Below are 27,758 nucleotides of genomic sequence, written 5' to 3' on the forward strand. Positions count from 1 at the left end.
CCGACCTTGCTGGACACTAAGCTTGGTGGCCTCTTTTCATCACGTATTCTCCTTTTCTCCTGACACAGGCATTGAATGCCCCAGAGGAGCCCGAAATCTCCCAGGCTTGGTGCAAGAGGGAGAGCCCTTCAGTGAGGAAGCAACGATTTTCACCAAGGAACTGGTGTTGCAACGAGAGGTAGGATTTCTTCCAGTTGCTTCTTGGATGAGGAGGGGTGAGAAAGCGGGGCTGCTCACTCAGTCTCATGTTTCTCTGCCGTGTCAGAGGCCAGTCTCACGTTTTTTCCGGTGCTCAGCCTTCCACATCCGTGATCCATTCTGTGTCGGCCCACGTCTGTTTCCTGGAGCCCTGAATCACTGGCCGATTGCCCCAAATTGCTCCTCACCGTTGGTGTCCTGGGGTGGGTGGTGATCACCAGGCCAGCCTAGCCAGCATTTTGTTGCAGAGAGCTTACAGCTTTGCAGTCCTCCTGCTTGGCGAATTAGCCTGAGCTGCCTGCCTCCAGCTGGATTTAGAAGCTTGACTAACCCTGTCAGGGGCCAATTTTCTTTGAACATTTATTTGTATCTTTGAGTAATTGCGTTTTCTATAGCAGGTTTTCTGACTTAATTTAATTGTATTTCTCTTTCTGCCTGTTGGGCTGGCTCTTACAGGCAGGAGTTAGGCTTCTTGTCTGCTATGGTGTCCCATCTACCTGCTAATTTTTATCATGTCATGGTGAACAGATTCATCTTCTTTCCAGGATTATGCTAGCCATTAATCCTGCTAGGTGGGCACAAGAAAAGAACACTGGGAGGAGTGTGCTCAGCTAAGGCTTAGGATTTTAGATCTTTGTCCTCTTTTTTTTTTTTTGCAGTTAAATCCATAGGGCCCTTCCAGCTTTCATGGAGTATCCTAACATGCACAGAGCTAAAGGTTATGGGCTCCTGGAGGTTATCTTGCTCGTGGGTCTTTTTAGATCTTTGAGATCAGCCATGTGGGCTTCTTTGGGATGTTAAGTGATACAAGTACCTATTTATAAGCTTCAGCATCTCTCATGTTGATTTGAATCGCCAGAGAATATATTAGGTGTGTGAAGTACAGGAAAACAGACTAGCCCAAGATGCTTATGTTGGACTACCCCGCCTCGAGAGAACCACCACTTTGACTCCTGCAGTAGTTTTTGCTATTGGTTGCCACCTCTTTGGGGTTTCTCTAGCACATGCTTTCTCATTTGTGAAAGTGGTGTGGCAAAAGAAATTCTGAATTCTTAGTTTGAGGAATATGGGTTCCAGTTCTCAAATATCAGCTGCAACCATCTGGATATTACTTCACATCTCCTGGCTGTCTGTACAATGAGGGGGTGGGGCTTGATCTCTTAGTGGTCTCATCAGTTTCACATTGCCCTCTATTTTGTATTAGGTATGATGTATTTATGTTTGTGAAGAAGAAATCCTTATATTTCCATGCAGGGTGCCCTCCCCCTACCCTGTTTTATAACTGTACACTGTAGCTTGAATTTTTATTAATTTAAGATAGCTACCTGCTAAAGAAGTATTCACAAATTCAAACACCCCTGTTGTCTATCAGTAGCTGTTACAATGTTTGAAGTGACCCAGGGACTAGGTAGAAGGGGCCAAACTGTAGAAATTTCCTCTATGTTGGCCTTTGGATGAGAAACTACAGAGCAGTTTCATGTTGGAGAAAGCAGGTAAGTCCATTCAATGTCATGACTTACAGACATTACAGAGGAAAGAGCACCAGATGTCTGTTTGTTGTTCTTTGGATAGAGGAAAGAAATCCCCCAGTTGGATTGCCTGAGACATTTGTTAGTAACATCCTCATCAATTACTATCTAAATCACACTACTATTTCGCCTCCCATTTTTACCATTGTCATCTTCCTGTCGTTTCTCATCTCCTAAAGCTTCTTTCTCTTTCTTTTCAACTCTTGTTTCCTGAGTCACTTTTCTTCCCGATCATGTTTCTGGCCCACTGGTGATACCCAAAAGCACAAGGGGGTCAAACAGAATACTGACCACTAAGAGGAGTGAGTGGCCCAATGCTCTTTTACTCTCTCATGGTAATTGTAACTTTTTCTGCAAATTTGCTGATATTTGTTGAAAAAGATAAAATTATCCTCCACCTGTTTTGATGCTCCAGGCATGTGAGTGAATTTGCAGATCCTTAGTCTAATCCAAAGTTGATATTTATTTATCTTTCTTGTTTGTAGCATCCTGGTGTTTCATAGCCCTGAGTTGGGGGTCTCTTGATAAAGAACTTTTCTGCATTTTCTTAGCTGCTCATATGATTACTTGGGCTGAATGTTTTGAAAGGTCTTTATCTAGAGAAAAGGCAAGGATGGCCTAAAGGATAAATTGGAATTTTGACTAAAGGAAGCAGTTATAGCCTATTCTTCTGGGCATTGTCCTTTGTATAATATATGGAAACTGTTTTCTGAACAGTGCAGAAATGAAGAGAGGTTTTTGTTTTGTTATAGGTCTATTCATTTGCTTTTACCTATATAGTGCCTTCATTTTCTTCCCTAAGTTGTCTGTAGAACTTTTCTCTTTGCCCTCCTTCCCTCACCCCTCAAGGATCTAGAAAACCAGTGCCTTGGTACTCCTGGGTGCAGAGGTCCTTCCCACCTCAGGAGAATGTACTGTGTAATTGCATGGATGCCTGAGTGCGCGTCTGCAGCCTCCCACCTCCTGCATTTCTTACCTTCAGGGCAGCCTCCGCTGTGGCGTGTTCTGCTCCAGGATCTCTTCTGGAGCAAGCTGCTGCTGGGATGGCCACAGTCGAACTGGTATTTTCTGCCTTCCTCCAGTTCCCTTGATAATTAGATTTAGCTCAGATAATTGGGTATTGTGAAGATGTGATTGTCCTTGACCCTGCCCCTGCCCCACCCCCCTTGAAATATTTTTTATCTTATTTTTGGCCAGAATTTCTCTACCCACTGAATGCTTTTCCCAGTTACTATAATCATTCATTACCGTATAGGAAAGGAGGAGCACACAGGTATCTTGATTTCACAGCACCTTCTGGGCCCCTGCATGGCTGCCACAGGCATGGCTATTGTTGGCTTCCCACGCATGAATGAGTCAACTGAGAAGGATATGGAGTGGAGGAGGGACTGTGTAATGGACACTGTCCCTAGGTCAGCCCTTTGCCAGGGAGGGGACAGAAAGCTGGGGGACAGGGTACCTGGTCCTGAAAAGTGACCCCCTGTTTATGAATAAAGTACATTGTCTTGGCTGTGGGTACCAGCCCAGGAATCCTGCCTATCTCTTTCTCTATTTTGAGTCAAGAGAGAATTGTAGTTGTTTTTTTTTAATCCTCACCCAAGGACATTTTTTTTCCATTTTTTGTTCAGATAGAATGGGAGGAAGAGAGAGAGAAACATCGATGTGAAAGGGACATATCGAGTGGCTGCCACCCACACAACCATCCAGGGCTGGGGACAAACTGCAACTGAGGTACGTGCCCTTAGCGGGAACCGAACCCGGGTCTCTCTGAACCACAGGCCGACTCTCTAACCGCTGAGCCAAACCGGCCAGGGCGATAATTGTAGTCTTTTCATCCACTCCTCATGTGGAGCCTGCACAGTCTCAGACAAGTCTATTTACATTTGGGATATTCTCCCTCAACCCCCATTAGTTTGAGACCTAACAGTCCTGCTTTCCTTAAATGTGTTATCTATAATGACGCTGGTCAGCACGGAGCAATGGACATTTCTAGCCATCACTCAGCTCCATTTTTCTGGGTGTCTCCCCTGCCACCTTTCATTGCATTTCTTCTTTTTCTCCTTTTTTTCGCATGGTTCTTCTCCTCGGCCATTGGCTTTTGTTCCTGTTCCTAAGTTGGGAGTATGTGAGGACTGTTTCAGGTCAGTAGTCTAGGTTTTCTGGTATTCTTGTCCCAGAGTTAGATACCTGATGACCTTTTACCTGATTCCATTTGTGACCTTGAGGCCAAAGCAGCCAAAGAACTCTCAAAGGATTTCACTTATTTTTACTCAAAGGAAATTGAATACGCTCAACAGTTCTTTCCAGGCTGACTCAGTTGGTGTATAGCAGGGGTGGGCAAATCCAGCACACTGCCTGGGTTTGGTAAATAAAGTTTTATGGAAACACAGGTACACTAATTGTTCTGTGTACTTTCTGTGGCTGCTTTAGTGCTGTAATAGCCGAGTTGAGTAGTTACAACAGACTATCTGGCCTTCGAAGCCTAAAATATTTACTATCTGTCCCTTCATCAAAAAGTGTGCGGACCCCTACTGTAGAGTTGTGTTTAAATGGCTTGTTATGTGAGTTTGCTCCTGTGTCCCCTGCCTTTGAGGCTGGACTACTTCTGGACCATACAATGTGAGATCATTGTGTCTATTACGATAGCTGTGACTGAGCTAGGTGCTATGTCCCTTTTAAGGGCACGTGCTTGGTGACACCTTCTTTGCCCCGTCCCCCCAATACAGCTGCTTCTTGCAAGCAGTTCCCTGCCATGCTGTCAAGGATGGGAAGATCTAGTGTCATTTCTCAGAAATAATGGGGAGCGAGAGCATTAATGAGTAAATAACCGGCTTAAAGTGCAAACTGCTAGATTTTCACACTCCAGTTATCATGTGGTCCTGGGTAAATGAGTCTTTCTGGCCTTGGAATTCCTGCTTGAAACACTGATCTAATGGTCCCAAGCCATCCTCTTCCTTTGGAGGCCCTTCCTGTGAGTAAAAGAGTCATTTGGGATTTTTTCACACCTCTCCAGAAGGTCAGCTAGCCAGCAGTCACTCACTGACCAGCTGCTCCTGTACAGCACTGAGGTCACTGTTAGGAAAACCTGTACTTTTAGAGAAGGAGCTGTAAAGTGGTGTTAAAGGATCAATACCACAATTGAACCCTCTTCACAGTTCCAGGCTGTAGAGGTGCAGTTCTCTTGGGCAGGGGGCAGGGGACGGGATACAAAGGTTTGGTGATCATTTCCAAGACCTGTCTCAATGACCCCTTTGTCCTGTCTGAGATCTCAGAGGTTGCCCTTTGCTGCTGCCTGGAAAATGACGTCCTCATGCTGGACAGCCTGAGCTGCAAACTCCGGCTGCTGCCCTGACCTATTTCCCTTCTTCCTGCTGGCATTAAAGGGAGGATGTCCCCCTGGGGAGCTCATTCTGCAGGCTACAGTAGCCGGGGCACAGTCCTGGATTCCCTCTCTCCCACTACCCCCTGCTCTTTTACAAACAAAGGTGCATAAAAACATTATAAGCAGCTGTAGCTATTTAAAAAATATGTATTTATGTTTCTAGGAATATGGACTCAGTAGCAAATATTGGTATGTATTATGGAGGGGCATTTGTCTGGGAAAGAAAACTTAGAATAAAAATAAAATATTTTGCCCTGGCCAGTTTGGCTCAGTGGTTAGAGTGTCAGCCTGTGAACCAATGAGTCACGGATTTGATTCCGGTCAAGGGCACTTAACTCAGTTGTGGTTTGTCCCTGGCTGGTCAAGGTCGTGTGGGAGGCAGTCAATGTGTCTCTCTCCCACCTATGTTTCTCTCTCTCTCTCTCTCTCTCTCTCTCCCTCCCTCCCTCCCTCCATCCCTTCCTCCTCCCTCCATCCCTTCCTCTTCCTCTCCCCCTCTATCCCCCTCTCCCTCCCACTCTATCTGAGGATAAATGGAAGAATATCCTTGGGTGAGGATAAAAAAAAAAAAAAAAGAAACTATTTCTATCTCTTTTGTTTTAGCACCAAGTGTCCTGCATCTTGTCTGAAAAAGATAACTCTGCCTAAGCAGTTTACCTTTGATCTAAAGAGGTACTGCCCCCAACCATGCCCTCTATCTTTCTCCACATTTCCCCACAAGCACTGTAGTATATGCTACCCACCCTTCCTGTCTGTAGGCCCTTCTCTTGTCCAGGAGACTTATGGGGGGAGGATCAGTAGCAAAGTTGTATCTCTAGATCAAAGCAATGAGGATAGTTCAAGCCATCAGGAAATCTATGAGGGTGAAGGACACCTGGTACTGGTGAGGCCAGTGACACACTGATCTCCAGCTCTCCCTGAGTGCCATGCTCCTTGGTAACCCTCACTGAGTTACAGATAGTAACTTAATGGAAAACTAAGCCAGCTGTCCAGCAATGTTTCACTTATTTGCACAAAGACACCTTATTCTAGATGATCTCCGACACTGCCCAGGGAAGAAGGAACGCAGTAAGGCCAAACATGCAATACCTGACTGTTGAGTTGGGGGCACTGACCTCTTTTCCCATAAATTGTCGATTTTCAACCATTTTCATCTCATGGCACATATAAACTAATTACTAAAATTTTGCAACACACCAAAAAAAAAAAAAGTAGGTATGATTTTGATTCATTCACACCAGACAGCTATTGGTATGTTGGCTGTTATCATTTCTTTATTTGACAGTCTAAGAGAAAAGAGGTCAGTGCCGCTACTAAACGGTCAGGTACTGCATGTTTTAGAAATTCTGCGGCATACCAGTTGAACATCACTGACCTAAGGAATTTGCTGTGGACATGCCTCCCCGATATTCTTATATCTTCTGACTGCCTCCTTCCTGCGGTGTCTGTTGTCTGACCTTCGTGGGCCTTACTTTTTGTGTAATGATGCCTCTGTAACCTATTTTGCTTCATTCCAGTTTGATTATATATGTGATCAATATGAAATAGGAGTATGTATATCTCTAATCCTATTTAAAAGACAAATCTGGCCAAGTACACTGTTTATAAATATATATAACTCCCCACTGCCTCTGGGGTAAAGTCTGATTTCCTTAGTTTACCCATAACCTTGATTACCTCTCCAGCTTCATGTTTTATCACTATTCATTTCATAATTTGTACCTCATCAGAACTGACCTTATACTCACAATTCCACATATAGGTTATGTCATTTTCTCTCTCCCATCCCTTAGGTCAACTTAGCTCTCCACACAGTATATCTACCATCCCCCTTCTTTGACTTTTTATCCCTACCTGTCCTTCAGGATACACTTCCTTTTCTAGGAGACTTCTTTTTATCTCCCAGGCTGGGTAAAATGCCCTTCTGACCCCACAGCACCCCATGCATATACCTGTTGTGTCCTGACCGGTGGTGTTGAAGGATCTGTGTTGGTTTCCCCACTAGATTATAAGCAACTCAAGACAGGTACTTGCTTTTGTCTTATGTTCTTTGTATTTTTGTCTAGTATATAAGATACTCAATAGATACATATTGGTTAAATCAACTGATTCCCTGTGACCCAATTCTAAAGACTGGGAAGAAGGCCTGTTTTTTGTTGTCCTTTATAGTTCTTTGGGGAAACTCTCTACACTCAGCATTTGTGGGGCAGAGAGGAAGACTGAAATATTGAGTATTGTGGCTGGACACACAGCTGCTATTTCAAAAGCTTATCATTGAAAAAGTCCATTACCAAGACCTGACTGTGCACTTAACTATGGGAATCTGGCCTCCCTGGGTCTCCCATCTGTCCAACCAGAATACTTAAAGGTAGTGAAACAGCCCTGGCCAGTTTGGCTCAGCGTTTAGAGCTTCAGCCTGTGGACCAGAGAGTTGCAGGTTTGATTCCAGCCAAGGGCACTTACCTCGGTTACGGTTTCAGTCCCCAGTCCTAGTCAGGGCCAAGCGGGAATCAACCAATCAATGTGTCTCTCTCACATCAATGTCTCTCTGTCTCTGTCTCTCTCTGTCTCTCTCTCTCTCTCTCTCTCTCTCTCTCTCTCTCTCTCTCTCTGTCTCCCTCCCTCCCACTCTGTCTGAAAATAAATGGGAAAATATCCTTGGGTGGAGAGTTTAAAATACATAAATAAAGGTAGTGAAATAACATGTGAGAGTTTTGAAAAAATTCCAGTGTTCACAAAGAAAGCATTAGTGTCCTTTCATCGCTCTTCTAATTTAGGCTACTCATTTCTTCCCCTCTCTGGTATGTTTCTCATCCTCTTCTTTAGTGGGTCAAACTATTAATAAGGTAAAGAGCTTATTTTGAAGTTCAAGTCAACAAATTCCTGTTCAGTAATAGGCTGTAAGCATCATGAGAATACTAGGCTGTTATCTGCCCACTTACAGCCCCTTCATTTCTGGGCTCCTGGCCCTTGCCAAGTATCTCTAAAAGCCCTAGAAGGAGGGCCCTCTAATCCCATTCCAGCCCCTAAATGCAAATGGCATCACAATGAAAAGAGGTGAGGTTAAAATGAAGAATGGGGGGGGGTACTGTCACGTTGCCTTTTTTTCCTTTCACCTGGTTGCTGGGTCTCCCCTGTCAGCTTTTAAACTCAGCTCATCGCTGGTAGCTTCCCCAAGCAGGCTCAGCAGCATTTGCTGGTGGGTGCTGGTGGGTGCCAGCAGTGTGCTGGCTCCAGTGGGATTCCTCTCTGCAAAGCTGCTGGCTCAGCTAGGCTGGTGTCTATTTCCCTGTTCTTCTGCTTGGAACTTGCATAGCCAGTCAAGCATAGAATTGCATCCATTCTTCTGAAATAGCTGCTGGTCCTAATTTTTCATTGGCTTGGCCATGATCCTATTACCTGTAATTATGTCATGCAGGCTGACTGTTATAGGTTGGATAGGCTTCACTGCCCTCCAGAGGCTAGTGCTCACATCCCAGTCTGGCTTTTGGGATTGGGGCAGAATAAGGTGGAACGAGGTTTAGGACTTCAAGATATTTGGCCTCACTGGGTCATTCGGGAAGGTCTCAAGGATATAGTTCTATCCAGGGGAAGAAAATCCTTCACAGGAGAGGCATTCTTTCTTTCCCAGGGGAGTTGGTCCCTGCTGTTGTAAACTCTTTCTTGAGAGACTTTTGTGTTTTCTGTGCCAATCAATTTGTTTTTCTTACTGTTCCTACCAGTAAAATGAAATAAGAGGTATATTCCATAGAACTGACAAATTCAGTTTTTTCCACAAGTAGAAGCCTTAGCAATGCCAAGGCAGGCCCTGGCAGACTCATTCTTCTGCTCCGTCTTTAGTTCTCACCCACATCAGTGTCCCAAACATGACTTCCTCTTGCATCTTTCTACTAGAATGGTCTACACTACTTTCTTTGAACCTTATCAAATTTGAGGCCTGAAAGTGAGTATAGTGGGCAGTGATTGCACTGGAGAATGCATTTTACTCGTTCACTATAAGATGGTCATTTCAGACACAAGGTCATGAAAATCCTTCAAATAGCCTTGCTAAACAGAACCCCTGCCACCTGTTGTATTTCAGTCTGCCTGCCTATCTGCCACAAAATGATATTATTGTTTTAAGGGAGTAATAACCCAAGCACTCTATTTTCCAGGCATGAAGGAATTACAAACATTATAAAGAAATGTGAGGTACTTGAACCAATTGGTTGAAAGTACAAAAGGCTTGATCCCTGTTGTAGGTCAAGAAAAACAGCTGAACTGGCCATTCTTTTTGGGGAGGTTGTTTGTTTGTTTTACTTTATTTTTATTGTTGACACTATTACAGATGTCCCTCATTTTCCCTTGCCTTGCCCACCTCCACCCAGCAACACCCCCCCCCCCCCCCGGTCTTTCTCTGGCCTTCACCACACTGTTATCTACGTCCATGGGCTATGCATATATGCTCTTTGGCTAATCTCTTCTTTTTTATTCGGTCCCCCACCCCAGACATCTGTCAGTCTGTTCCATGTACCATGTATCCATGCCTCTAATTCTATTTGTTTGGTTTTGTTTTATTAATCTCTACCCAAGGATATTTATCCATGGATTTATTATTAGATGAGTATTATTAGAGGTGGGGGAGAGAAACATTGATGTGTCACATCAATTGGTTGTCTCCCTCACAACCCCAACCGGGGCCAGGGATCAGACCTACAACCCAGGTACATGCCCTTGACTGGGGATTGAACCCACAACCCTACAGTCCTCGGGCCAGTGCCGGCCAGGGCTCTGGTTCTGTTTTGTTCATTAGATTCCACACCTGGAGATTAGTTCTTTAAGAGCCATCCCTATGGGAGACAGCTATTGCCAGGCACATTTAGCCTCCTGGTCTACCTTCTGTAAAGCTATGTAGAGAGCTTGTGACCCAGAACAAATAGAGAAATGCTGTCATAAGATAAGAGACTTCTGGGCTCCTCAGAGGTGAGGATCGTGCGGGGAGAGCTGGGTGCCATTTATTTTAATTAGATGTGTTAGATGCCCCTAGTAACAGTTCCTCATTTCTCTTACCTCTTCAATCATCCTGAATAGTCACCACTTCTTGAGCTTTGGTAAGTGTGCTCTTAAAAAAAGGGAGGGGAGAAGCTAATATTCTTAATATAATAAGAAAGTGCTAAAGAAAAGCAGCTCAGAATTTTTGTTTTTCAGGTGAAATCCCTTATTGTGAAGTCTGTCTACTTCCTTCTGGAAGCCTAATTCGGAAAATAGTTTTTTGTTTCATTAATACCTTTGACTACTGACTAGCAGGTCATACAAAAGATGACCTCATACAAACTTTCCCACTCTCTCTTTGCAGAAGAACTTCACACGGACCTTAACACTCACGTAGACCTGCGGGTGCGCTTTCATACTGGCATATTTGGGGGTCTTCAGGCCTCATGCTTCCCTGTTCTGTTTATCCTGACCATTCCCGACATTCCCACTGCCTATGTTAATAATTTCCCTTGGTGTTATATAATTCAGCTGATATCTTTTTAGAACACAGCTCTTGATATCAAGTAGCAGGGCTGCCTACATTGCCAGCAAAAAGTAAGCAGATTATAGATTGCTTTGCTCTCTGGGTAACACTAACATTCAGTGTTTCACATGTGACTCCCTCACAGACACAGGAGTGACTGTTCTGGTAGATGACCAACCTTACCCTGCCCTCTTTGTGTCATTATCATGGCTACCCCTTGTGTCTCTTGCTGAGAACTGGATGAGATCCTCTGTGTTCCAAACCAGGCTTTATTGATGAACTTCCCATTTGCCACTCCACCCATGACAGTTTCTGGTCAGCCGAACTTAAATGGATTTTGAAAATGTAAGTGACCAGTGAGTGGTCTATTATGAAATGCTATGGTGCATGAAATAAGATTATGAGCAAGCTTTAGAATTAATAGCAGAGCTACCCTAACCTGGTCTGAACAACATGTGTCACATATTCAGGAAGGACAAGCTCATTCTTAGGCCCATCTGCAGAACATTTAAAGGCACCGTTCCCTTCCTGGTCACTTAACAAAAACTCTCTTAGTAACATGTACAGAGTCAGACCTGGGTTCTCATTCCAGCTTCACCATTTAATGTGTGATCTTAGACATGATTCTTAGCCTTTCTAAAACCAGGCCAAGCTCAGTGCATCATAGAATTCAGTATGAATGATACCCCTGGGGTCATGCAGTACAGCAGTCCTGCTAAACTTAATTGTCTCACCTATAACAACGGTACCTTTTTCATAGCAATATTGTGGAAATAATGTATATATGTAAAGTGCCCAGCACTAGAGCTCTGGTATATAGTAAACACTCAGTGAACAACAGCTTGCATTATCATTTTTATTATGAATGGAAGTTCTCTAGGGTTTAGCTAGAATCTAGAATTAAAACTTCAGTGTGGATAAACCACTATCCCCAGAGTAGGGAGGTAGGCTGGGCATAGGCATGTGTATTGGGAGTAACATTCATATTAGAATCAACAAAGAACAATAGTTGGTCTTCTCCAGTGCTCGACACACCCCAAAGCCAGTGTGATGGCAAATACGTATATGCTACCCCCATCCAGTCTTGGATGGCAGACGTCCATGGCAGACATTTCCAGTCATTTACAGCACTGCATTGTCTTGGGACTCAGAGTCTTCTCAAAACAGGGCTCCTAGAAGCTACTACCATCAATGGTCTGCCAGACTCTTTTGTGAAGTAAGATAAAAGACAGGGTCTCTTTGCCTCTGCTTCTGTAAGGTCCTACACGTTAGAACCACTTCTTGCTAGGCAGTGTAACAGTCAGCGGAAAAGCAAAGATCTGGAGGTAATGCCAGAGAGTCCTAGCCTGTGCACAGAGCCTCTTCTACACTTGACTATGGACAGACAAGGCCAACCATCATCAAAGCAGGGGAGCCAGGATGCCACAGATACTTCATAGACATCTGTGAAATAATGGCTTGAGTACCTTTGTCATGCACTTGAACTGCCATAGGAGTATTTGGAGGTGATCTGTCAATACCAAGGGCTCCCCATGCTTTCCTTCTGTTTACACAGGACTTCTGACCTTGTTCATTACCCACTGTCACTGCGACTTGAAAATGAGGGATATAGGGATGACTTACCTAGATCCTGGCTTTCTTTTTTTTTTTTTTAAGTCATTGAAGATTTTTTTTAATCACCAGAGGACATTTTTCAACACTTTGTTGAGATAGAGTGGGAGGAAGAGAGAGAGAGAGAAACATCGATGTGAAAGGGACACATCGAGTGGCTGCCACCCACACGACCCAACCAGGGCCGGGGACAAACTGCAACCGAGGTACATGCCCTTAGCGGGAACCGAACCCGGGTCTCTCCGGACCACAGGCTGATGTAGATCCTGGCTTTCTTATCCTCTAATGGAATAGAGTGTTCTTTTCTGTCCCCATGACCACCTTACCATGACCACAGCTGTCAGAGATTGCCATAGGTTTATCTTTGATCTGTGTTAAATTGAAGGGCTGGAGGATAGTGGAGTGTCAGGCAGGAGCTCTAAAGAAATGTCTAGGTGTTAACCAGGATTGAGAGGGACAAGAAAAGGACCCCAAGACAAATCCTTTGGGACAGTCACTGCAGCAAGAATAAAAGCTATCCACTGAGCCAGGAGAGTTGAATTGGAAACTGCTTCACTTTTTCTTTCCAGGTTAGCATGATGCCTCCCTTTTCTTCCTCTCCCTGCTCTTGATGCAGTAGGATTCTATTTAATAGTTATCAGAAAAGGATCTTGGCATTGAACGTCCAGCTAGAGGTGGATGGTCCTGCAAATAAGACCAATAGTTCCCTTCATCCCTACCAGAAGCTGCATATACCACTTGGCTTCAGAATTCTTTACAGGGCTTGCAGTGCTGGAGTGCTGTTACCTCTCCAGTTAAATAAATCTAAGACTACTGACCCAGGTTTTTATAGCAGTGCTGCAGTTTTATATGAGGAAATGCAACAAATAGTCCATTACCACTGATTGGATATGGATTTTTGGCCTGGCCACTTGCCACTTGGTAATTTTAGAATAGGGTCACTTTTGTAATTGGAAGATTCTTGTAGGAGGGTATTGGTGTTTGCTAAATAGTTGTTTCTTATCTTTCTGCCCTCTCACAGCCATGCTCCCCGTCTCTGGGGGGTAGGGCCAACCTTTCTGTCCACCTGGAAGAGACAACAGATTAATCCTTCATCAGCTTACAGGGCTGCAGACGTGGCCATTTCCAAACGCCCAGGGTATACTTAACCACTTCCTCCTTCTAATCTCAGCACTTCCACTTGAAACACATCAGCAGCTTTGTAACTTGCATTTTATTTTGCTCTATGTTTTGGCCCTTCAGGTATTTGTGGGAGGAGGATGGGGAGACTAGGGAACTGTGTTGTCACTAATTTCAGAATTACACAATTACACCCTGAGTCATTGTCTCCGGAGAGTCACTGAAGCAAGAGTGCCAAGAGCATCTTTAAAATCATGGGTTTTTAAGGTTGATTCTGTTTCATATTTGATATGTGACTGCCTGCCTTGGTTTCACCATCTGTAAATGGGAGCGTTAGGCCCTGTTCTGCCTGGAGAAGACTGAAAGGTGATTGCTAAGGTGGTGGTAGATCCTGGGGATCCCTCCAGTTATTCCTACCATGTAGAAAAGGGTTGCCAGGCCCCATGATGACGAATAACCATACACAAGCTGAAGGCACTGGGTGACCTGGAGAGGGACCTCTGGTGTGCTTATTTTCTCATCTGCATCTGAATAATTAGACCCAAATGAATCAGGAGAACTGCTGGTCCTAGAACCTGAGCTCTGACCATTCTGTACCTCACTGTGCTAAACTTCGATTTTCCCTTTTTCTGCCATAAAATCCATTATATTGCCTTTTTCTTCATCTGATTTTGGTTCTGAGAAGTTGACCCAGAGTTCTGGGGGTTCTCTCAGTCTTCCTTATAGTCAACAGGTTGGACTAAGCCCTGGGAATCAGACTAAATGTGTGTCTTCCTGTTGTGGGTTGTTATGCCCATCTGTCATAGCAATGAGTCCTGTTTCCTGGTCCTCTAGGTAAGACTAGAGGTTCACATATATAGAGATTTTGAGAATGAAAAGGTCATCTTGCCTGTCTCACATGGTCACTGTCCCAGGATTCAGATCAGACCTCTCACATTTTGACCTCAGCCTCTGATTTCATGGCACGTTCTTCAGACTAGAATGTTTCAAAATTTAGGTTTGAACCCCAGAAGCCATGATCTTTGTTATTATTAAGAGTGATGTAAGTTAGTTTCACCTTCTCTGCTCCCTGTCTGGCTTTCTGTGGCAGTTGACCCAGGGGTGGGGTTAGTACATCAGAGCAAGTGATTGCCCTTGAAGCTTTAAATCCTTGCTTTCCCATCCAGAATTATGGCCAGCCATTGACATAGCCCAGCCAAACACCACAAAAGTATAGCAACTTCAAAAAATCATGAGCCCTTAGGATCAGACATACAGACTTCTAGCCTTGCATTAAAAGAAGCCATATGGCTCCACATGCCCTGTTGCCCTGATAAAGCATAGCGAGCACATGAAGTGCAGAGGGAGGCCAAGGCTGCTTTCCGTGGCCAGCCCTTCAGGGTGTGAGGCAGGGCTCTTCATGACACATTCACACATGCACTCGAGCGTGCCTAACACCCAGTGACAGGAATACTAACTCCAGGGACCTAGGACATTCTCACACAGCCCAGACTGCTTTCATCTGTCCTTCCTCTTTCATTCTTTCCCCCTCCCCCTCGCATTTCTGTAATTTGTACAGTATTGTTGAGAGGTGTTGCAGAGATCAATAGCAATTCACCTTTTCCCTTATTGATTAAAGTGACGGCAAGTAAAATCGGCAGGCAGTACCAATTCATTTATCATGAGCTACCCATTTCCCACCAGTGAGTAAGCTCTCCCTCTGCCTTTTACATTGCTGATCTGCAGCTAGGGTTACTCTTGTTGCCAGGCTGCTTTAGTAGGAAGGAGAGAACCACTGTGTTTGGCTCCTATAATCAGAGCTGGGTGAGGAGGGAGACTTTAGGTAATGAGCAAGAAAATGACTGTGCAGCGTGTGCTTTGACTCTGTGGCTGTATTGGAGGGTTCACCACATGTGCTGTGCTCTCAAGAAGAGAAGCCTGGCATCAGTTGATGGACAATGCTGCCTCACCCAGCACTTCCCTCCCCTCTGTTTTTCTAAAGAGCACAGCCTGCTTTTATTATCTATTTTTCTGTAGACTATAACTTGAGTGTTGTGAGTGAGAAGCCCATGACACCTGTGAACTGGCTCTGTTTTTGCTGAAGGTGCAAAGGTTTGTCATTCCCTTCATGAACCTTCAAGTAGTAGCTTTGGTTCACTGGGGAATTTGGGGTGCCTGGGGTCGAGCATGAGTCAGTGGGTTCAGGAAGGGTTCTGGTGCTGAGAAGGGGTCTGTATCCATCACGGATGAAGAGTGGAAATAGTTTTCATCAGCTTCTTTCTCGACTCCAGAAACAAGCATGGGGGGAGAGAGAAAGAGTTGTTCTGTTCTCCCTCAATGGAAATACCCTCTGATTCTCACTTGGCAGAGGTGATGGAACCACCACATCCGCCTACAACCCCCCCCCCCCCCATGACACTTCAGGTGCCACGCACTAAAGAGTTCATTTTCAAAACTGTATCTGGAATGGTAAATACTTACTACTTCACACACCTAATGGGATGACCGTGTCTTTGAGTTCCAGGGCTTGTAAAAGGGCACTTAGCACTGACTACAAAGGCAAAGCATGGTTAACCCAGTCTCTTTTCTCTTTGGGTATCATAGTTTGAATTTTGTTTGGTTCTCTAACAACACACAAGCAGCAGCTGTTGTCCATTATGCCCAGCAAGGCCAGTAAGCCTTCTCAGCCCCTCCACAGGGCTGTAGTCTGTTGCCTTGAGGAGCATGAGCCAATTCCCAGAAACTCCTGTCTGTGTGGAGTTTTGGCTGAGGAGGTAGTATTTGGAGGGCTGCTGGGAAGCTGACCCAGCTCCATGACCTCTGTACTCAGTAGAAGGAGCCACTTACCTGAGTAGGCAGTTAGTGGTGACCAGTGGAACTAGCAGTTCCCAGAGCTGGTTGTTGCCCTCAGGGAGCTTGCAGTCTTTCATGTCATCCTGAGCATACAGCCAGGCTCTCCAAAAGACCACTGCCGTCACTGTCGTGTTACCTGAGTGCCCAGTGGGTTGAAGCCACTATTTTGGGTGTCCTTCTCCCAGTAGGGAGATTTCGCTAGAAGCCCAGTGTTGCTCAGGTAGTTCAGCAGTCTGCAGATGCCAGACCTGGAGAAGGCAGCCAGCTCTCTGTGAAGCCGGTTAATTACATGTGAAGCTGCCAGCAGGACAATTGTTCTTTTCCCATGGATCATTAATAAACCATTCTGGCCTGCATAGACGGGACAGGGGAAGTCTCTGACAACTCCATCACCTTCCTCAGCTTGGTGGGACAGGTCTTCCTCCCTTTCAGTCTAAAGCTTTCAAAATAGCTGGGGGTTGTCGGGGGTGGGGAGGGAGGAGGAGAATAATCTCTCCATTTAATGCACGAGTTTTTCTCCTAAGCAGAAAAGTAGCCTCCTGCTTTCAGATAGTCTTGGTAGCCAGAGTACAGAGGGCTCAAGGCTTGCCATGGGTGGGAAGTGCTGGTGGCTTGGCTTTTGAAATTTGCAGCAAACTAGAGACTGGGCCCAATTCAAAGATGAGGCAAGTAGTGCAGCAGATGGCAGACAGCCCTGCTCCACTGGGGCCGAGATCAGCACCATCTTCTTCCCTCAGCCCGGGCAGCCTCATCCCTGCTAGCCTGAGTATAGAAAGCATTTGTGATTTTTTAGAAAATTCTTTTTTTAGGAAAGATGGAAAAAGGCAAAGCAAATATAATATTGGAAACTCAATCTAGTTAGAAACATTTCCCTGTCAAACAACCTAAAATAGAGCTTTTCCTTTGTTGGTTAAAAAAACTTAGAATAGAAAATCTACATTTCTACATGGAGCATTGCATGCAAAAATAAAAAATGGATTATAAATAGAAATAAGCATGACCCATTCAGTTTCCAAGGACTTGAGCATACAACCTTCAGAATGTGGAATTAGAGCATTTTGTAGCTCTAATGGTTTTAGACGTTATACAGTCCAATCCAGACAGTTCACAGTAGCTGAGAAAACGGAAGCATGAAGAAGTTAATCACTTGGGTACCATCACATAGTAATCATGGGAGAGCTAAAGTCTCCACATTCCCATGGTGTCAACCTTACACGTACCCATCCATGCCTCCCAGACGACAGCCACCACCACCTGTCCATTCACTTGCTGTATGAGTAATAAGTGGACCTTGATGGTGGCATGTAAAAGGGAGTAGGTGTATGTGACAGGCCAACAGAAGAGGTAAGCATATGCATTCTCTAAGTTGTATTATTTTAGTGAGAAAAGGCCAGGAGGCTAAGTCAGAGGAGGAAGTCATCCGGGGCTCCAGTGTGCTGTAAAGAAGACTTCCTAGACGGGTGCAAAGAGCACTGTGCACAGGATGAGAAAGTTTGCCAGAAAGGAAGGAGTACAGGTGTCTGACAGACCTGGAATTTTCCATTGCTTTTCCTGATATGTGATCATAGAAAAGCTGCTGTCTTTTTATGCCAAAAACTAAGCTTCAGAAAACCCAAAAGAAATAACCAAGGAGTGGGAACTGTCTTAAGTTGAGGGGGGTTTGTTTCTGTTTTCTTGGAGTTGGGGGCAACTTTCGTTGTTGTTTTCCTTCTTTTTTTAACTGAGAGAGTGGGGGTGGCAGGTAGTTCTTCCTAGCTGGAAGTGCCCTTGAGCTCCTTGGGCAGGACTCTGCTCAAGCACTATGGTCTGATCACATTCAGCCAGGGCACAGGGTGAACCCCTGCACCATCCCTTGCCCCTAGCATACTGTGCTCTTACACCTGTTCCCTCCACACACACGAGGCTGATCCAAAAGCAGTGGCATATTGTCAGGATCTAGGTCTCACCCCCACCCTGTAGCTGAGGCTGGTTACCTATCTTGTTAGCAGTGACGTCTGTTTTGTCTTTAAAGGGGTTGTCAAGTGGGGGAGGAACAAATAACATTTTCCGGCAATTTAATTTTATTAACTCTAAATTTTTTTTCTTTTCCAAGGCACAGCTAAATGGAGCTAAACACACACACAAGGGCTATATTTAGTCCTGATGGTGTGGTAAAGTAGGGAAGGCACAAACAGAGGTTTATCTGCTACCTAGTAAATATAAGGAGGGGGTTAGGTCTGGAGAATTCAATAGTAACAATAAGCATTTGTATGGTGCAATGACAACTTTGATACAAGGCATAATTTTCTGGAGGTTGCTATTAATTGTGCTTCTGCCTGTGAGCGGCCCCCTGGTGAGGGGCTTGGAACACCACGCAGAGTTAAGCTATATTACGCATCAATTAAAACTGTGTAAAATAGAAAAAGAATAAACTATGCAAAGGTCAGAGTGGCTGTGAACATCCTTGTGGGGACAGGGATTATAGAGCCTGGTACATGGGGGAAGTTATGCTCCTAGTTGCCCTAAGCTTCTTTGAGTTCCTGTTTAGTAGATTTGCTGGAGAGTTAGTTAATGGCATCCTCTAGCTTTCCCAAGTTCAGTTCTTCCCCAAAGGAATCTCAGAAACTGCTCACTGTGGCCAGCAAGAAGTGAAAGAAGACAACCAGAGTCTACTAGCACTGTTCAACTTTCTGCAAGAACAGAAACATTCTTTATCTGTACTGTCCCTGTAAGTAGCTACTAGCTATGTATAGATATTGAGCACGTGAAATGCTGAGGCACAGAATCTTTAATGAAGTGTAATTAATTTTAATTAAAATAGCCACATGTGGCTAGTAGGCACCATGTTGGACAACGCAGGATTCTAGACAGTCCCTTCCACACACTGAGCTCTTGGGATGTGTTTGGTTTGCATTGTACTCTTCTTCCCGAACCATCTGCACTTCCCCCCATACCTCTGAATGTTTTTCCTCAATACTGTTTTTTTGACCCAATCCTCTCATGATGTTGACTTCCAGATTCTTTCATAGAGTCACACACAATGCCAAGAAATGAAAAAGATCAATGCCTGCATCAAACCAGACAGCTGTGGCCTTATCCTTGCCCCCTCTTCTCCTGACAGCCCAGAATCAAGCTATAATACCAGGTGTTTCCTACTCTCCTGCTCAGAAAAGAAGGGAATGGCTTTCGATCTCTGGCTGAAGATCACAGATCTGCATTATCGTTGCTGTTCCCACTGAACATCTGTTTCAGTTGCTGATTCTGACCCTTGAGTTCCCCAGAACCTGCAGGGATTGCAAAATTCCCAGGTCATCCAGGGAACACTCAACTGAATTTCTTTGGTCCCTTTGGCACCTGAACTGAAAAGACCTTTTCCCATAGCTATTTTAGCACTTTGGAATGGCATAATGTAGTGGAATGAAACACAGTACTTGTTACCAAAATCCCCATGTTTAAAATCCTAGTTCCTCACTGTGACCTAGACAAAATCATTTAACCTCCTTGAGGCTTCATCTTCCCCACTAAAAATGAGTGTGCTAGACTACATGCCTAGGTACTGAGAGGACCTAGAAAAGAGACCCAGCGGTTCTAATTGCCATGAACTCCTATATCCCCACTCAGTTTCTCCCTTTAGATGTCAAGCCTATCTTTAAAGCACTCCTTTCCTGAGGCCACCACAGGTCTCAACTGTGTCTGATTGCCACTAACCCACACTCGGAAATTGTCCAGCACCACAACACACCCTGAGCCAGACTGAACCTCAGGGAGTCAAGAACTGTCCTCAGTTACTTTGGGTCATCCTCAGCGATGGCATTTTGGCCTGTTGCAGAAGAAGGCAAGAGGTTTCTTAGCTTTGGCAGTTGGTCAGATCATGCCAACCATGCCAACTGGCTGGTTATTCACCAGCCCCCCTCCACCCAGCAGTCACTAGTCACTGCTCCAGGGATTGTCCCGGCCTCCCAGAGCCCCTGTGGAGCTGCCAACACTGCACAGCTCACAAAAGACCCTGTAGCATCTCTAATTGAGGAGCTGGTGAGTGGACGCCCTCAGTAGAGGTATTTTTAGCTGCAATGATACAGCCTCATTTTTTTTGCATTATGTTGTGTTTAGTTGTTTTAAATGAAGTAAATAAAACTGAAGACTGGTCCCAAACCCCAGTGCCCACACCCAAGAAGTTTTGGCGTACCCCACCCCCCCACACGCACCACCACAGACCTAATTAACCCTAACACCAGGTGCTGAGGCTCAGAGTTTGCCAGTGTATTAAGCCAGAGAGCATGTACAAGAGAGAAGATCTGAAAATAAGAGGAATAATGCAAGCTGGCCTGATGTCAGATTCTGAGGACCCCAGGAGCAGCCTAGGTAGCACCTTGGAACAACTCTCCTTCTAGGCTTCTCAGACCTTTGATGAGTCAGAGGGATTGAGTTGAGTGGGCCTTGCATCATACAAGAGGTTCAGCTCTGTGGCTAGCTGACTTACTGCCTTTGCTTTCCTTCTCTTCATCCTGTTCTGTGACCTGTCACCTCTTCCTTGGCTTTTCTTTTGTTGTGTACCATGTGATCAGAGGCTAAAGGGCATTCACAGAGCTTGCAGCAGACCCCACAGCAGGATCCTGGATGGATCCAGCCAGTGGTTTTCAACCCTCACTGCACATTGGAATCACAGGGTGTGGGAAGCTTAGGGAAGATATGAGTACCTGGACTTCCCTCCAAAGATTCTGGCTTCAGCAAGTACCCTCTTTTAAGTTCCCCAGTTGTACTAGGTGATACTAAGGAATAACTTTCTTGATTGTGTTAGGTGTGATAAAGGCTTTGTGGTTATGTAAGAAAATGGCTGCACTTTGCCCTGGCCAGTTTGGCTCAGTGGTTGAGCATCGGCCTGTGGACCAGAGAGTATTGGGTTCGGCTCCCACTAGGGGCACGTACCAAAAAAAAAAAAAAAAGAAAGAAAATGGCTGCACTTTCTAGAGGTGCATACTGAAGTGTGGAAGGGTGAAGTGACATCACATCTGAGATATGCTTTATAATACTTCCTCATGGAAAAACGGGGATAGATGAAGTAAATATGGCCATTTTGTTAATTGTTCAATCTTAATAGTCAGTATATGGGAGTTCATGACTATTCTCAGTGTTTCCAATTTTTCAAGTCAAAGTTTTTTAAAATAAAAAATGTTTTGTTTTTTATTTAAAAGCTCCCTAAGTAATTCTAATGTGCAGCTAGCGCTGAAAACCAGTGGTTTCAGCCCTGTCTGGTTTGGCTCAGCAGTTAAGAGTATTGGCCCACGGACCAGTGAGTCAAGGGTACAGTTCTGGTTAAAGGGCACGAACCTCAGTTTCAGTTCATCCCCAGGCCTGGTCGGGTGGTGCGGGAAGCGACCAGCCGATGTGTCTCTATTACATCAATGTTTCTGTCTCTCTCTCTCCCCCCTTCCCTCCCACTCTATCTAATGATAAATACAAAAATATCCTCAGGTGAGGAATAAAGTAAAAGAAAAAAGAAAACCAGTGATTTCAGAGATTAAATTTGGACTTCCACATCCTAGAATATCAGCGTTGATTTTGGATTTTGTATAACCTAAGTCTGACCTTTCAGGATAATAAGTTCCCATGAGTAATCTGGACCCTAAACCTTTGGGTAGATGAAGAACAGAACAGGAACAAAGAACAAATTAGACCTGTGTCTAGAATCTGAATTCAGTGTGGAGAACTAGACAGCTTTGACTTTTACTGAATCACCTCAGTATCACCCATCCTTGAAAGCTGCTGTGTCTTAGAGTTTATCTGCCTTGTCACCTGCCAACACTTCCATACACCGCCCTGAGGAATTCTCCTGCCACACCAGGAAAATAGAAGGCACATGCCACAGGAGAGTCCTGATTTCCTCAGTGCTCAACACTTGATCGAGTGGGATTTTGCTAAAGCTGTGATGGAGGAGGGGCTAAAACATGCACTTCCCTCCCTTCCCAGGAGTACAAGTGCTCTTAGCTCTGTATGCGAGTATGTGAGGGCTCTTTTGTGTCCTCAGTGTCTTTTCCAACTCCCAAGCAGTATTCTGCTCTGGCTGCTCAGCAGAGCTTGCTGCAGCCAAACTAAATAGAGCTCTGGAGCTTAGGCTGGAAGCTTCCATGCTGCATTTACACACCACAGCCTTGCTTAGGACCTGGGCCTAGCACCTCTTCATTCAGGGGCTACCTAACCATTATACCTAAACATTAAGTGAATCTGTGTGTTGCCTGAAGAAGCTGAAGCAGAGGGAAGGCTACAGACCAACCAAGGTGACCCAACCAGCCCAGAGCTTTGCTACCATCAGTATTTACTGAGAGCATGGGTGCCTTCCTTCCCACTCCCCTGGAGAAGTCTTGAGATGACCCTTTCCAGCAAGTGCCAGCTTGAGAGAGGTGCAGAAGTCACCCCTGCACCTCTGTAGGAGGGCCCAGAGCATCTGTCTTCCCCTCTAGGGGCTGAGTCAGTATTGGTCCTACCATCGCCCAGTGCCTGCATCCAGAATTCAAACTGGGGGAGTTTCCTCCTCAGCCCAGTCTTAAGAACCAGTGGCCTCAGCGGCAGTAAAATTTTAAACTTCAAGACATATGGCCTGCTCTGCATTTCTTCACAGAACTCTGGATGGGAGGAGGAGGAAGCTTTCCCTGACTCTGTGATGCTCCCCAGTATATAACCCCCCCTTCACCCCTCTTAGGCTGTCCATCGCAGTTGCTTCCCTCATCCTTCTGAGCTCCTCAAGGGCAAGGACCAGGTTTTTCATCTCCATTGTTCCCAGTACCTGGCACAGTGCCGGTCACGGGACTGGCTTTAAATAAGCACATGAGTAGGTGGACCAAAGAAGAGCTATATGGCAGGGACCTTAGCCACTGGCTAAGGGTCAGAAATCTAACCTTTTAAAAAGTACTTGCTCATTCTTTGGGGCTTTTGAACCTAAACTGTGTGGTAATCTTGAGCCCTGCCTGAGTTCGCTTGTAGAGTAATGTATGACTAGGGAAGGTTTATGGCTGGTGATGGCTAGAGAGAACCATGCTATTTGGTTCTCTTCCCACTTTCCTTTGAAATAAATAGTACTCTCCCTGTGCCTCGGTTTCTCCCACTTAATAGTCATGGGCCTCTAAGCAATCTTTCCTCTCTCCCTCCTCACCTGGGTCTCTGAGAAGAATGACATGTTTGTAGGATGGTTTCTCTTTATTCTTCCAGGGCTGTTAGTCAGTTGCTACTTGGTCAGCTCTCTTAGAAGTTACTCCTCCTGAACCTGAAAGAAACCTCAGGGAAAGTAAAACCATGTGCAGGAAGTACTTAATGACAGGATTGTCCTGCCCATCTGACCACTTGGTCTTCTCCCTACAGATTTTAGAGCAGATGTTATCCTGGGTACCCTGGAATCGCCTGGATATATTTTTAAACTATTGAAGTCCTGCCTGCCCCTCCCCTGTGACATTCTGTTGAATTTGATCTAGAGCAGTGATTTTCAACCATTTTCATTTCATGGCACACATAAACTAATTACTAAAATTCTGTGGCACAGCAAAAAATATATTTTTGCCGATCTGACCAAAAAAAAATTATACTTTTGATTCATTCGCACTGGATGGCTATTGCTGTGTTGACTATTGTCATTTTTTTTTTTTTTATTTGACAATCTAAGGGAAAAGAAGTCAGTGCCCCTGACTAAATAGTCAGGTGTTGCATGTTTTTTTTTTGTTTTGTTTTTTTATCCTCACCCGAGGACATTTTTCTATTTTTTGTTCAGGTAGAGTGGGAGGGAGAGAGAGAGAGAGAAACATCGATGTGAAAGGGACACATCGAATGGCTGCCACCCGCACGACCAACCAGGGCCAGGGACAGACTGCAACCAAAGTACATGCCCTTTGTGGGAACCAAACCCAGGTCTCTCGGGACCGCAGGCTGACGCTCTAACTGCTGAGCCAAACCGGCCAGGTGTTGCATGTTTTAAAAATTCTTGCAGCATACCAGTTGAATATCACTGATCTAGAGTCTGAACATTGGTGTTTTTTAACAGCTTCCTCAGTGCTGGTAATATGTACGTGGGACTAAGAACCACTGTTTCAAAGATCCTCCACTAGCCCTGGCCGGTTTGCTCAGTGGTTAGAGCGTTGTTGGCCTGTGGTCCGGAGAGACCCGGGTTTGGTTCCCACTAAGGACATGTACCTCGGTTGCAGTTTGTCCCCGGCCCTGGTTGGGTCATGCGGGTGGCAGCCACTCGATGTGTCCCTTTCACGTTAATGTTTCTCTCTCTCCCTCCCACTCTGTCTGAACAAAAAATGGAAAAATGTCCTCGGGTGAGGATAAAAATAAAAGATCCTCCACTAGAAGGAGCTGCAATAGCACTTGAACATCCCACTGGTGTCCCTCTCCCCTCATCCCCCAAGGAAGGTAGAAGAAGAGAGCACATGTTTGCCTCTTTTGGGCACCCCTGTGGTGCCTTCCTTAGCCAGTTCTAAGACACAACTCCCAGACTGTGCCACTGATGGTGCAGTCTGTCCCCACCCCCACCACACATACACACACACACACACACACACACACACACACAGCTCATGGCTTCTTAACCTTGGGCAGGTGACAGGAGGGGAGATAGGTATCTGTGGACAGTGGTCAGATTTTGTTTTGGTGGGCATTGATGAGGAAGAACAATCCAGAACTATGTCTGCAGTTTAAGATCAAGATTTTTTTTAAAAATTGTTTTTTTTAATCCTCACCTGAGGACATTTTTTCCATTTTTTGTTCAGATAGAGTGCGAGGGAAAGAGAGAGAGAAACATTGATGTGAAAGGGACACATCGAGTGGCTGCCACCCACATGACCCAACCAGGGCCGGGGACAAACTGCAACTGAGGTAGGTGCCCTTAGCGGGAACTGAACCCGGGTCTCTCTGAACCGCAGGCTGACACTCTAACCGCTGAGCCAAACTGGCCAGGGCAAGATTTAAAAACTTTTTGAGGTCAAGGAATGCTCACTCACCTGAGTACAGCCCACCAGCTCCCAACATCACATCCCACCCTTCAGTAGCAGAAGAGTCTGCCTTATCAGTGAGAGGCAAGGCTAGATACCAGTTGAAATCCCAGGCAGCTTCCTACCCTCCCTCCATATCTTGTCAGATATTTCAAGCTTTAAGTTCTTATTCGTGCTATGCCTACTTGGCTGGCTGTTCTTGCACTTGAGCGGCTTGTTTGCCTGGACAGGTCCAAGCTGTCTGAGCCATCAGCAGCTGCACCTCCTCCCTCGCGCCTTCTGTCTGAGCCAACCTTGATTCACAGTAGTGCAGATGGCCGCAGCCTTACCCAGCAACGTCTGCCACTCCCATCCCTCTCCTGCCCTGCTTTTCCAGAGATGAAGGGACTGGGCCAAGCCTTGCCTACAGGTCAACCTGGGGCTAATATGAAGACCACTCTTCGTTTATACTCTGGAATATTAACCCAAATGACATGATAAAAAAAATTATCTGAACCACATAAGACAAGACAGATGTAAGTTCATATTGTGCAGAAAACACTTTCCAGCCTGCATCAGAGCTACTCTGTTTTTGCAGATAGCCTTAGTCCCACCCACTCTGCTTCCTAAGTGTTACTTGGAATGAAGGTGAGCTGAGAAAGAATCAGAGGCAAGAAGAGGTGTCAGAAATCACCTTTCTCTCTTTCCTCCCTTTAATGTAGACTTGGCAACTTCTCCAGGTACCGTTCTTCAGTTTCTCAGTCCTATTCAAGGTACTGAAAGGTAGTGCCCTGTTAATATGCCATTGTAATCAATTAGTTTCCCTTCTCCTTGCCTCTCTTTAAGAGAAATGAAGTGATGGATAACACATGCGAGAGGGGTCATGCATGACCTTGTACCCAAGAAAGATACGCCACAGCAACCCTAGGGCTTCATTCTGCCTTTCCCCATGCCAGCCTGCTGCTGACCTGCAGACAAGGCACAGGAATTGTGGTGTCCCAGCTAGCAGGCTTTGCCTGAGCGAGACCCACAGCCATACTCTCTGGCGACAGTCTGTATGTAGCAAAAAGGGACGCTATGGCAGCAGTCAGCTTCATCCACCTGTGCGGGTTTGGCTTATTCAGGTAGGTCATCTATAAATCTAAGGGACCCAGCAGCTCTTGGAACGCCATTGGTACAGAAAACCAGTGTTCAGATGATTTAGCCTGAGGCTTAGTTAGCTGCTACACACATTATTGCAAGGCTTCCTTCTCCACTGGAGAAAGCAATTGTAGGCTGTTGAAACAGGGAGGAACATAGCCCTCAAAGCCAACCCTTTTCATAGGCAAATATCAGAATTGAAATACATTTTCCATTCTCTCTACAATTTGAAGTGTTTTCTTCTAGACAAGAATATGTTTAATCCTCGATAATGACAAAATATCTTTTTTGGTACCCAAGGACCAATAACATACTGACTAAAGAAAACAGAGGCTACCAGAAAAGCTACCTGCTTCTATCCCTACAATTGGAAGCCAGTTATTTGGGAAGTATGGAGCCAGTGGATGAATGGAATTAGGGGTTAATCCACTCCAGACATCATGTTTATGTACGGTCTAGGGGGGTCGGGTTACTCTTTCCTACCTGATTTGGTAAGTGAGGAAAAGAGATTCTTTACCATAGTGCAGTACCTAGGAACCCTTTTGTTTTTCTAAGGTCACATGATAGATATCGCCAAAATGGTCAATTTCATGTTCTTCCTGACTTGCCCTGTCCTTTTGGACATCTGTCTAGCAATATATGTTGCTTTCTTTTCTTGCTACAATTGTTGCTTAACCTTTTACCAAGAGGAAACTTACTCTGTTGAATCCACTCTCTTCTCTTACTGTCTGACTACATTTTAGTGACTTGCCTACTTTTGGTCCCCAGATTCTAGTCATTTAGAACTGCTGGACTAAGAGTGACCCACAGGCACAGTCCAGTTTCTGAGTTGGGTCCCAGGGACCTGAAATGACAGTATTTGTCTTAACTCTCAAAGCAACCATCATATTTATAGTCAAAAACCTTAGCCATCAATAATCTGTAGCAGATACACTACCACCCCACCCCCAATTATGAAAGAGAATGGCCCTGGAGCTGCTCAGAGCAATGTCAAGAGGACAGCAGATTTCCAGGGAGGCCGCTGCCTTCCCCATCCTGCCAGGCTCCTTATAATATAGAGCATTTCAGAGGTTTGGAGATTGGGATGGGGAGGTTTAGCCCGTCTTCTGCTTTCTCTCCTCACTGGGGCAATGTCTGTAAACCTGCCTACCTAGGGACCTACCTGTAGAGTGCTGCCACAACTACCTGCACTGTTCATGCCATCTGGGTGTCTGCTGACGCCAGGATGGCCTGGACCCAAGGGGGCTGCATAAATACAACTACTTGTCACCCAGTATAGGGCTACCTCTTTTATATTCACTGAAGTTTTAAATATGAGAGATGGGTCTATTCTTTCTGGAAACAAGTAGGGAGAAGATTCTCCAGCTGACTCTTCCTGGGTCTGTTACAAATGGAAAAGCCCACCATGCAGCCCTCAAGTGTCTCCTTATTCCACTTCAGCCCATTTCTTATAGTTAGAGCAGCAGTACTACTGGGGGGGGGGGTCAAAATCTTTGCCCGTGTGGCATTTTTTT

At 45.2% G+C, this 27,758-nt stretch overlaps 1 protein-coding gene across 2 annotated transcripts in view; it reads left to right on the forward strand.

Annotated features, from left to right (window-relative positions):
- Positions 1-27,758, forward strand: part of SND1 (staphylococcal nuclease and tudor domain containing 1) — a 475,051-nt gene that overhangs the window by 370,376 nt on the left and 76,917 nt on the right. For both annotated transcript variants that reach the window (XM_036247541.1, XM_036247542.1), the window contains exon 16: positions 69-178. In XM_036247541.1, the coding sequence (XP_036103434.1) occupies positions 69-178 (110 nt within the window). The remainder of the gene's footprint in view (positions 1-68; positions 179-27,758) is intronic.

The sequence above is a fragment of the Molossus molossus genome, unplaced genomic scaffold (assembly GCF_014108415.1).
Source record: "Molossus molossus isolate mMolMol1 unplaced genomic scaffold, mMolMol1.p scaffold_m16_p_7, whole genome shotgun sequence".
Taxonomy (NCBI): Eukaryota; Metazoa; Chordata; class Mammalia; order Chiroptera; family Molossidae; genus Molossus; species Molossus molossus.